The sequence below is a fragment of the Magallana gigas genome, chromosome 5, assembly GCF_963853765.1.
Source record: "Magallana gigas chromosome 5, xbMagGiga1.1, whole genome shotgun sequence".
Classification (NCBI taxonomy): domain Eukaryota; kingdom Metazoa; phylum Mollusca; class Bivalvia; order Ostreida; family Ostreidae; genus Magallana; species Magallana gigas.
Window position 1 is genome coordinate 20032837 of NC_088857.1, and position 12692 is coordinate 20045528.

Here is a 12692-nt window from a genome sequence, read left to right on the forward strand (position 1 = left end):
TTTGCAAAACTTTTTTTTAAGAAATGGCAGAAATATCCTACACGTGACATTAAAATTTATGCGTTGTTCACTAAACCCTGTTTTCCCTTTTCCTTTACAATAATAAACCCCTTCGTCCTTTTGTTCTGCTTTCATGATTGTCAGGACTCTGCCAAAGTCAGTAATGTCATATTTGTTAAAGGTATTACGGATGACTGTCTTTTGAGGGGAAACCCATTCAATATCCAGGACAGGGCTGGAAATAAACATCGTTAGTTGAAATTCTATTTTTGATATGCTTATTATTTATATTTCAAATCCTTAAACCCACTTATAGTTTACATACAATAAATGAAGTCACAAATGTTGAGTGTAAATGAAATGATATTCTATTGAAGACATCTAAACTGAACAACTTAGAAACGATTATTTCACAGCTATTGAATTCAGTCGTAAATATTTGAATGCTACGTCAATATCTGGGATATGTATGAACCTATTCATTGAGTTTTAATTTCCATTTAAATAATTTCCTTAAATACTAGTATAAAGAATAACAACGTTATATTAAGTGTACTCACTAGCCAGAGAATATGCATCTCAATACGCCATTCCCTCCTACAAGAGCTTTGCCATTTTCTTTTGACACCAAAACAGGCTCTCTTTCTGAAACAGCTGTTGTATCTGATAAACACCCAAGAAAAATAAAAACATTGTTAATCGTGAAAGATTTTGATTTTTAAGGGCATTGGCAACGAAGTTTTCCGGAAATAAAAAATCCGTACCTGCATTTTTTCTTTTATACATCGAATTTCAGTTACCGTTCTTGAGTTTTCTTGTAATTGTGAGTTATCGCCCGTAACACGAACTCTTTAGCTTATTAGAGTAATAAAAACAGCGTTTCCGAGGTAAACAGAAAATTCGAGAGATGAAGCGACATCGTTCTACATCGACTGGTAGGTTCATTTCAGCTTCCAAAAAGAAAAGAATCGACATATTTAAAGCAAACAACGTAAGAAAGATTATTAATGACCACTCATATTCATCTAAGCTGTGTGATCATGGTGATAATGACTCTGACATCGCTGAGTGTTTACCGGTAGTTGATGATAGCGAGGAGAACAGTTACGCATCTGGTGATAGTTTAGATCGACAGATTGACAATGTTAACGATACAACAGAGATAAGCTGGCGGCAGGGAAGGCGAATAGTGGAGTTGGGGTTTATTGTAGACAAACTCTCTGAAGGCTGTTCTGTTTGCCACTCTTCTGTCCCTTTGAATATAACAAACACGGTACACGAGATACGTTATGGATTAGGCAGTTTATTAACCATCAGGTGTGCCCTTTGTGATGGAAAGACAGTTGTTCCAACTTGGAAGAGACATAGTGGGCCTAACGAACGTCAGGGACAAAGAACTTGGGATGTCAACACAAAGTTAGCATTAGGTAAAAAATGATTTATAACATTCAATACATAATGATGTTAACGAAGTGCTTTTTGGGTGATTTATACCAGTATGTTTAGTCCTGTAAAAAAAACCTCACTATATCATAAGAACTCCTGCATCTTTCTTATTAATTTATTTTCAAACAATCATTTTGTTTTGCTTTCAGGTATGTTACACAGTGGTATAGGGGAAAGAAAGTTGTCCAACTTATTGTCGACACTGAGCATTCCACCATGTTCCAAAACAACACTCAAGTAAAGAGAAAGAGAAATAGGTGAAGCCCTTGAAGATATAGCACGTTCCAGCTGTGCTGATGCTGCTGTCAGAGAAAAAGATCTCACAAAGTAATTAGAAAATAAAATATTCTCAAATAATCATCTATATATTGAAAAGTGCTTTTGATACATGACTGAGGTAAATGTTGCACAAAATAAGATGTATATGTGATTCGGTATATATATACAAGATCATATATTTATTATACATTTTGTATTTTAGAGAATCTTCAATATCTGCATCGTTTGATGGTGGCTGGCAAAAGCGTGGATCTGGCAAATCCTACAGTAGCTTATCTGGTAAATAATAATATTGCTCTTATAATATAATAGGTAAAATATACCAATCTACTTATCAGGATGTATACATTTTACCAATGTAAATTGTAAACATATACAATTACTATTAGCAATAAAAGGTGTATAATGGGGAATCACCTAGATAGATTTATATATATATATATATATATATATATATATATATATATATATATATACTGCATTTCTTTTTTCCAGGCCATGCTGCCTTCATTGGACATAAGACTGGTAAATGCATTGCATTTTCAACAAGGAATAAATACTGTAGAAAGTGTGACAGCGCATTGAAGAAAGGATGTGATGTAAAAGAACATGATTGTAGAAAGAACTGGGAAGGTAGCTCCAAGGCTATGGAATCAGACATGTGTATATCTATGTTGAAAAATCTAGAGAGCAATGACGTGTGTGTTGGAACGATCATCATGGACAATGACTCTACAACGATATCTAAAGCTCGTTCAGAAGTGAAAGCGGACCTGAAAAAGCAGTGCGACAGAAATCACCTTCTGAAAGACTTTACAAATAAACTTTATGACATCAGAAAAGCCAAAAACTTCAGGGAACTCACACCAAAAACAATTTCACACATATCAAAGTGTTTTCGATACTGTGTATCACAAAATCAGGAGGATACAGAAAAAATGAAGAAAAATTTATTAGCACTGGGAAAACATGTCTTTGGAGATCATTCATATTGTGGTTCATGGTGTGGATATTTGCAGAATCCATTGAAGTACAAGCCAAAACATCTTCCTTACAGCAGGTACCTTTGCGATGAAAAGTTGAAGATCACCCTTATGGATCTGCTGCATAAATATTCCAGTGATGCTGATAAGTTAACCCATCTAGGGAGTTCTCAGGCTAATGAGAGTCTCAACAATGCCATTTCCAGCAAGGCTCCTAAAACCAATTTCTTCTCTGGATCAGAAAGCAATGACTATCGAGTTGCAGCAGCCATTGCGCAAAAGAACATTGGCTATGGATATGTGACTGATGTAAGTACATATACAAGTATATACACACACACTCACACACACAGTAAAATCAAAATAACTACACCTTTTTTATACATTTTATTGAAAGAGTTATTGATTTGTAATGTATTTATCATGGAAAAATATATTCATTCCAGGTGTGTCAATCTGTGATGTTATCTCCTGGGGAAATAACCAAAAAGATTTCAGAGGAATATGACAGAAAAAGGGAGAAAGCAAGAGAAAGAGAAAGCACAATACAGTTCAAAAAGAGAAGAAGGGAAAAAAAGGAGCAGCAAAGTAATCACCAGAAAACTTGTGAAGTAAGAGAGGGAAAATCATATGAGACAGCAGTTGATATGAATAACAACATATGCTCTGATGATATTTGTGAAATACCTCCACCGCAAACTGAACAAACTTGCAAAGAACTGATACCTGGAGTGGAATATGCTTATGTGTCATTTGATCTTGAAACTACAGGACTTGGTATGTTAGAAATAAGTTTGTTTATAAAATGATAATCTAAATCATAAAATTTATTTCTCAATTATAATTATCCTTTCTTGATATTTGGTTTCTTTCTTCATATAATGAAACAAATGTTGACTGTGTTTTCAGGCAACATTGATAATATAAGCCCCCTTGGGACAAATACATTGCCCTCCGCTTCTTGTTTGGCAATATTTCATCCCTCAGGGGCAAATAAAAACAATGTTGCACCCAACCTTATTCAATATCTTTATAATATATTCATACTTTTTCATGAAACACAATTTTATTTTGTGATTACAGGTAATGATTCTGAAATTACTCAGATTGGAGCAGCCTACATACACGACAAAAGCTACAGCCAGTATCTCCTGCCTTCTAAAAGGATTTCAACCAGTGCGATTGCTCTGACTGGTCTTACCGTTGCTGGGAGCCAAATGTACAAGGAAGGCGAACCTGTTCCATCAACATCCACATCTGAAGGACTTACCAACTTTTTACAGTGGCTTTCTTCAATTCATAAACCTGTTGTGTTAGTGGCTCATAATGCTAGATTTGACGCTAATGCTTTTTGTCGTGCTTTGATCACAAATGACATGAATGGTGATGCAGGGAAAGTTATTCAAGGATTTGTTGACACACTTTCACTCTTTAGAAAAGAAAGGCCTGGACTTTGCTCATACAAGCAAACTGACTTGGTCAAATCTTTCATTCAAACTGACTATAATGCACATGATGCAGCATCTGATGCAAAAGCTCTACTACAACTTCTTACTTCACAGAATTTTTCAGAACACATTTTACTTCAACACAGCTTTTCATTTGATTCGTACATTAGTCTACTTAATTATCATGAAATGGTGCAAAAAAACTCTTCCTCCCTAATGTGCTTAGTGAACAATAAAGTTATTTCTAAAATGATAATGACACGCATTGCGAAGTCAGGACTCTCTTTTTCCCACCTGTTACTGGCTTATAAAAGAGACTCTCAGCATGGTGTATTGCGATTGCTCTCCGAGAACACTTGTGAAGGGAAACCAAGAGTAACAAGCAATAAAAAAATCATTGGAAACCTTTGCTCTTACATTAAAGATGTTTGTGATTAAAGATATTGTTTAAACATTTTTTTATCTTCTTATTTTTTTAGTGTGTGTGTGCAACAGAAAAAAAATCAAGGGGAGTAACTCTAAAAGAGTAAAATGGCATTTTCTGGTGCATACTTTTCATATATAAATCTATTTATAAAATTTTCAGCTGGATATCATAGAAAATCTATTAACAACAATGTTGAATAATGAAAAACAAATCAGATATCTCACTTATTAAAAAATTGTTCCTTTAAAAAAAAATTTTTGCTAATTTTTCCCTCTATTTCATTGAAATCAATGTGAAATGAGAAATATATAAAATTTAAATTATTTCTCAAGATACGATGGAAAGAGTGGTTTTATGTGTTGGTAAATGTCTTTTTATATACATATCAACCTATAAAGGAATCCTTAAAAAAAATTGTGGATAAACCAGGAACGTTGCCAATGCCCTTAAATAAATTGGGATCAATAACGTAATTGATATTTACCCAAGTGGGCCAATACAGTCAATTAAAGTAATTGCCTATACAGGAAGCTGTTAGATAGCCTTATACTAATGTTACAAACCTATTTATAATGTTGGGTTTTCAAATCATCTGCCCAATAAATTTTGAAAAATCCCCGGATTTAAAACTGATCAAACATTGCAGGGGGACTTGTATAATAAACATGTAGAAAATGGAGTTTTCACTGTAAAGTTTCACAATCTGGTTAAAAGTCTTTTCATAATACCGACTTTAAAGTTAACCTAATCAACGTATTTACAACTTACCGTTGATCAATAATCTTGTTTGACTGCCAACCACCAATGTCTTCAGTTGTTCTTGCCACAAACCACATCTATACTGCTGACCAGTCCAGTCATTTTGTTCTGTCCACAGGAAATGTAAATTTCTTTGCAACGAAAATCAGATAATTTAACTTATTATCCATTTTTTTAATTATTGATGCATACATAAATTTGATAAAGCACCGTCGATTTTAAATTGTAATCCAGCATTTTTTTTTTTTATTTCCTTGTTTTCAAAACATTCATCTATAGTAATTACAATGCAATTTAACCCAAATTAACATACATACTCTATATATTAGAAAATGTCGAAAGTAGAAACAAAAATATCTACTTATTTGTTTTAACTGATTAACTCTCACAGTTACATGTACAAAATATCAAAAAGGGGGAAGTCAATTTAACATGTTCATTTTATCAGATTTTCCTGGTATAATTTTTACATTTTACTAAGCCTTCCTGGTAAAATTATTTCATAAAATTTCAGATTAGTGATCGCGCTTTATTGGCGAATTTTATTATTCTTTCAAGATTAAGAGATTTTAAAGTTAACTGCATCCTTGATTCGTGTTCTGTGTCCTTTTAAAATTGGGTTGAGCTATCAGCATTTACACTAAATAAACCTAGGATTAAAGATGAGTATACTTTTGGTACGCTCAGGGTCTATCCAAGCATACCCGACACAAACCTTAAGCTTACATATCAAGCAAACTTTGGGTTCGTTTTTGGTCTGCTTGCTTTAAAGTTTTGTCTTGATACAGATATCTAATAACTACTCATGTTAAATGGTGATTTGGGTAAAATCGTTGAAGGGAGGGATGTGTGTGAACTATTATTTGGTTCAAAGAAAGATTTTGACGATTTAAGTTTCTTTTTTCTTGGGCGGGCATGCTTTACACCAAATTAAGTCAAGATTGAATAGTTTATCATAGGAAGAACCTGAGCTGTTCAAAAAGTTAAAATTAAAAGACAACGCACAGTGACAATGATACATATTGTAAATGGCCACTCGACGATATCAAATGTCTAAATAGAAATGAGTTCTCATATCATCAAAGTATTAAGAATTAATAAGAGTTTTTTTTAAAAAAAAAACAACAATACATTGTTAACAGCCGTGTGCAACTCTTGTAGTTACAATAAACTTAATGATCTCCAATCCTCAGCAATGTCCGATTCCTCTAAATCATTCGGGTTTTTTTTATACGTACCTAAAACTGCTTTTCATTTAGAAAATGTTATGTAGTATTGTAGTGTTTATATTACCCACATCTATTTAACGAACTGTTAAGCCTTGCGGTTCCATGAAGATCTTCTACATAAAGGTAAAATGGTTCGAGCAAACGTTGCACCGGTACAAAATTTTTTTTTTCTAATTTGATCTGAACTTGTTTATTTCTTTTATCGAGGCCAAAATTGCAATAACGTCGTAAAATGCATGGATGCCATCAACACATTTCTGTTTTTCTTTTTTTTTTTTTCATTTATAAAGGTTGAAATAAGAATAACATTTTTATGGTGAAAAAATACTTTAAGGGTGAGGATCGGTCAACTTTAAGGTGATCTACTGAAGTTATACAAACACCTTTTCCATCCACTACGACACGTTTACTAATCTCAACATTGGTTTTAGTCCCTTCTCCGATTTTCCACTCAACTCTACACTTTGAGTCCGGAAAACAATTTGGCCTGTCCCGACATTCAATTTTGCAATGCTGATGTTCTGTACATGGTACCTCTTTAATTTGCCCGTTGGGAAAAGATCCTAATCCTGCAAAAAATATTTTGATCCGAAGAAGTACAATGGTCAGGAACACAAACATGAAGCAATGTGTATACACAAATTAATAGTTTTCATTACACGGGGAAAAATTGTGGAACGATTTCATATCATATAAGTATAAAAGTATTTTCAATTGAAAACCAGTAATTTCTCTTACGTATCAAATCACACATCCAGGCGCAATGATGTCTTAAAAGTTTTGTAGAAATTCTTCAACACATTCTAACGTTTCACCAATAAAAACTTGTATGGTAAAGAAGATTTTAAAAGAAATGCATGTTCCCTATACAATTTTTTAACCAATGTGACATCAAAAGTAATATCAGGACCATTGACTCACAAATGGTTATAAGAACCTGCCTTCAGTTTGCCTGCTTGCTATACAGAGTAAGCAATGGTGCTGCTTTTTATCTTTTTCACAAAACTAACGGTCAAAATGGTTTAAATATACATGTATGTATAAACATGCAGATGACAAATTATATACACTCAATTTAGAAAAAAAAAATATTAAACTCATTTTAGAAAAAAAAATCCACATGATAATGAAAAACAGGAATAACAATATACATGATACATTAGGGATTCGGTTATGAAATTGATTCTTTTTAAATTAAAGAATAAAAAATAATGAGATACTATCATTTGAATGAAGTTAATAAAAACTTACTAGATTCTTTCACTTTGAGTGGCACTGAAATTGATGTTCCGTATTTATTTGTAGCAAAGCATTGGTAAGTTCCGTAGTCTTCATTCTGCATCTTGATAAACTTAAGAGTTCCTGTTGATTTGTCAATTGATACAAACTGGCTATTTTGTACAGCATTGCCATCTTTATTCCACTCATATCTGCAAATGTTCAAAGAAAATATCATAAATATGTATAAAAATATATCAGAGACATGTTGTACTTTTATTAAATCATTTCACACGCACATACCGAATATGTCCATTCTGTGCTCTGCAGCTAAATAATGCATCTGTCAAAATGAAATCTCGAGGGAAAAAGTATTCAGTGTTGAAGATACTCGTGATTTTAGGTGGCATTTGATCATCTGAATTAGAATATAAGTTTATAAATATATGCAAATTCCCCGGTATTAAGGGTTACAAAGAAGTACTAGTAATTAATCTATAACAACGGCTGTTCTCTCTCCCTCTCTGTGTGTGTGTGTGTGTTAAAGGTTTTTGTTTTTGTATACATCACAGAGAAACAATGAAAGGAGTTATTAAAATGTACATTACTTCATCAGTTGATAGTGGTAATTCATCAAACATTGAATAGCTGGACATTCTATTTCATAAATATCTTTGATGAAATATTACTTAGGACATTGTTGAGAAGTTCTGAGGATTTTTTTTTCATATCTCCAAAAAGAAAAAGTGTTATATGACTTGTTTTGGATCAGTTAATTGGTATGACCAGTGCGGCTTAACTCAGAGTTGTTAAAATTAGAGCGCGATCGTTTGTAAGTTCACATGTAAACGCTCATTCATATTTTGTAAACATGAGTGTACACAATTACTGTTTATTTGTTTATTTGGCTTTTTTACTTTCATCAGTACTGAATCTGTTATTTAAAGCGGTAATAATTGTTATACCCCCAATATGACATGTATTTGTTATTTACAGACTCTGCCAAAAAAACCAATAGGAATAAACACGGAAATGAAATTGTTTATTGAATTATGCATTTGGGTGGTGCAGTTAACGACCAATTTTTTCGCATTTATGTGCAAAAAGATATACACATACAAGAACAATACAGTTAATTTATCTGCCCAAAATTCATACAGCATACAACATCTAAATCATATTTAGTATAATCGATCCCAAAATGAAACATGTAAGCAACTTTTATATAATATGGGCTCGTTTAGATACTATAAAACATAACTTTTCCTGTATAGTTAACTGCTCTTAAACAGTTCACCTTTTCTTAAATGTAATTATTAAAACAAAACAGTACTGCAAAAGTGCAGTATAAAAACAGAATTCCAAAACGAGAGACAACAAATGCAAAGTTCGACGCCTTTGCTTAGTTTTTAAAAAAGGGGGATATGTATGCTTTTCAACTTCTTGCGGTTAAACAGCGCCCTTTTGATATTGTCCCCAAATTTCCATCTTTCAATGTTAATATCCATTAGCTATGGAACGAGCTCAGGAAACAAAAACGGAAGAGGATTACACAAAAATAACAAATAACTACTGTTTTTTTAATTGTTTTTTTTTTTTTATATTTATGGTGATTACCGTTTTTGCCAGTTCACAGCTAGAGTATAATTAAATATTCCTACTTTTTTTCTTTTAGGTTTTAAATGGTTTGCTGTCTGTCAGTATATAGCCAAAACATCTAGATTGCTGTCCTTACTAGATAATATGGCATAAATGACTAAAATCTAATTTTGAATCTGACTGTAAAATTGAAAATGTGAGAATATCATAACTTTCTGCATTATGATATATTCTGTTTATATAATCCACCCAAACGAAGTATAACAACTCTCGTATCACTCGTTTTACTCTTACCTTGACCTTTGATGGCACAAGTAGTAAAAACTGTCAGAAGCAGATCTAAAGACGATCTCCAACCCATTGTACAATTCTTGTTGAAATATATGTGGTGAGTAATTTTTATTTCCTTCCTCAAATAATAGTTGTTTTTCTCCAAAAATAAATATTAGATAGGTTCTATGAATGTGTTAAATGCATGTCTTTATACATGCAATAATTAAATCAGACAGAAGATATGTCACAGTATTACACATTCAATAACAAAAAGTGTTTTATCGTTAGTGCCCTACTTCAATCTTTTGATTGAGTTTTGGGCTGTAAGATCACTTCCTATTTCCTACTTATTCAAAATATCCATTTTCTACTACTTCCTGTTAAAATATATTCGGTTCTCGAATTGTGTGCAAATATTTAACCAATGTGTCAATAGATATGCATCATTAGTATATCAAAGGAGAACTTTGCTATAGAGAATCTATCTTCGTAAACGAACAAATGTTAGATTTTGATCATTGACCTCATCATTGTGATCATATACTTTATTTCATTGCAGCACTCATACATATTTATTAAATAGTGTCCAAACAGTGGACAATGAATTTGCTTCTCACCGCTGCAATCCGAGGTCGACTCCGTGATCGGCTGTAGTTGTATGTGACAGGGTATGGTGGTCGCCCGCCTGAACACGTGGGTTTTCTCCGGGCACTCCCTCGCGCTAACATCCGTGCCAACGAAAGATGTTATTATAAGTTGTAGAACTTGTTTATCAATCGTTGTAAAATAAATAAAGTTCAGATGAACTTATCAATGAGAAATCAATCGCAGCAGCGAAAATCATCATTGACAAATATGGAATAGTAATTCTTAATCAAATTGCAAAAATAATAAACATTTAATCGGGTAGCGTTCTTTAAGATGAAAAGTTGTCAGTGAGGTTAATGCGAGATAGACCCCCCACATATTAAATGATGTACAAAATCAAAAGCAATTCCAAATTAAAAGTGTGATAAAGGCGTCTACATTAAATAATTACAGGGGGCAAAACTTGTCTCCGTTTTTCTTAAACTGAAAAGAAAACCGGGAAATATAATATGGCTCACTAATATATACAAAGCAAACAACCTACAATTGCAAAACGCGGGAAAGAAACAATGGCGGTTCTGAACGCATTTTTCTTTAATTGTAACAGTGTAGTTGCTTTGATCCCCTCTCCCCCCCCCCCCCCAAAAAAAAGGGGTTTTGTGTTACAAAAGATGTGTATATTCATAAAATGTTATCTAATAATACAAAAAACTGCAAGATCAGAAGACAAAAGTCAGAAATGAGAGGAATCAAACTCTTGCATAATAATGCTACTGTGCACACATCAAAATACACACATGACAAGTTGTTTAAAAAAAGAATGCAATAATTAGACTATCATTCAGATAATTCATCATGCGACTTTTTTTATTGTCTAAAGTGAACATATTGCTAACTTGCCGCCGTTTTCATTTCCGTTTTGCACTAGGTTTTCAGGTTTTTCAGTGTCTGAGGGGTATACCTCTTTCAGAGTCAAAGGTGTATACCAAAGCCTGATAAAAAGACTTTATAAGTTTAATAAGTGAGTTAAAGGTAAGGGTGATTTTTTCAAGAGAATGTGAATAAAATAAAAGTGAAAGTACACATTTTGCCGATTATAGCAAACGTCCCACTATTTGATGAATAGCCCTCGTACATTTCGATTTACCAATTCAAAAAGGATCTAACTTATAACAGTAAATTACAATCTTTATACATTGTTTAAAATGGTCGAAATATTTATAAAATATGAGTCAATATTCTTTATAAGTTATTTTCTTTGACTGCCATCTTTTGGGGAACCATTAGAATCTCACATTATCATTTGTAAGAGTATTGAGTTTTTAGTTCCTTTAATGTGTCAAGTCTTATGAAATAATCATTCAAAACAATGTATATTCAACATACACCGATTTGTAACCCTTATATATGTTCAATACTTAGAATATGTTGATTTAAACGGGAGAATGCGTATCATAATCTCGAAATTGTGTCCTTTTTAGAGCTCCAATGCGTTTTCTTTCATAGAGTGGGTGTATGTTCCACATTTTTATCATAGTCCATGAAGTAAGGTCTAATAGAAAATAAACCAATTTTAATCAACAAAAATGTGGAGATATGGACCCGCTATACATTAAAGACATCATTTTGTATCCCAACAATTAAACGTTTTAGAAATAAATACAAGTCCGTAAATCGTGGCTAAAGTCGGATATACTAGTAGCATTTAAACAACGCGCTTTGTCATGACTGAAAGAGCATCAGACTTGATGAAACCTTATATAACTAGGCTTTTTAGATTGTGGTTTCGATACCACCATGACATTTCTTATCGTATATCTAAAATATTCAAAACCAATTATGAAGTTAGAAATGGTGCATTTGCAATTTTGTGTTATAACATTATGAAATAGAAAAAATTTTAACTAAAAAATCGTGTCTTTTTCATAGGATAAAATATAATCTTCAACTGGTAATTATAAGGAAGAACTTTTTTTTTTTAAACTTTGAATTTTTAAAAGATAATGCATCATATTGGATCAAATAAATCAAAATTAAAACATACAAGAAATCATATTTACGCAAGCGTCAAATGGGCCGCAAAAAATATAATTGTTGTATGAATCATTGATTGTTTACATAAAAACACACCACAAAGAAGAAAATTAGAGTTGGTTGTACTACTTTGGTAAATTTTAATATACTTCCAGCAACTTGTTTTGAAGTTTAACATTTTACTATTATCATAAAGAATCGATTTCGTTACTGTAAGCATTTCTAACGGAAATTGTATGATCATTGCCATAGTATGAAGTAATGGAGAACACATTGATTTGTACATTACTCTAATACAAAGTTCAACTCATCATTTGAAATTTCTGGTGGAGATTATGTATTTTGAACCATTTTGTGGGGTTTTTTTTGTCGCATTGTATTGAATGTAAACTTAATGCATTAGTTTAAT

At 32.4% G+C, this 12692-nt stretch overlaps 3 protein-coding genes across 3 annotated transcripts in view; 1 reads left to right on the forward strand and 2 right to left on the reverse strand.

Annotated features, from left to right (window-relative positions):
* LOC105322288 (neural cell adhesion molecule L1-like) overlaps window positions 1-12692 on the reverse strand; it is a 98897-nt gene that overhangs the window by 5335 nt on the left and 80870 nt on the right. The window lies entirely within an intron of this gene.
* LOC105348848 (uncharacterized) lies at window positions 724-4613 on the forward strand. The gene is made up of 6 exons (XM_066085525.1): window positions 724-1427; window positions 1596-1773; window positions 1928-2004; window positions 2221-3017; window positions 3155-3485; window positions 3792-4613. The coding sequence occupies exons 4-6, from the start codon at window positions 2373-2375 to the stop codon at window positions 4592-4594; spliced, it is 1779 nt and encodes a 592-aa protein (XP_065941597.1). The 5' UTR covers window positions 724-1427; window positions 1596-1773; window positions 1928-2004; window positions 2221-2372; the 3' UTR covers window positions 4595-4613.
* Window positions 5394-9917, reverse strand: LOC136275328 (contactin-6-like). The gene is made up of 5 exons (XM_066084148.1): window positions 9683-9917; window positions 8093-8207; window positions 7823-8001; window positions 6955-7140; window positions 5394-5473 (listed from the first exon to the last, which is right to left on the reverse strand). The coding sequence occupies exons 1-5, from the start codon at window positions 9747-9749 to the stop codon at window positions 5394-5396; spliced, it is 627 nt and encodes a 208-aa protein (XP_065940220.1). The 5' UTR covers window positions 9750-9917.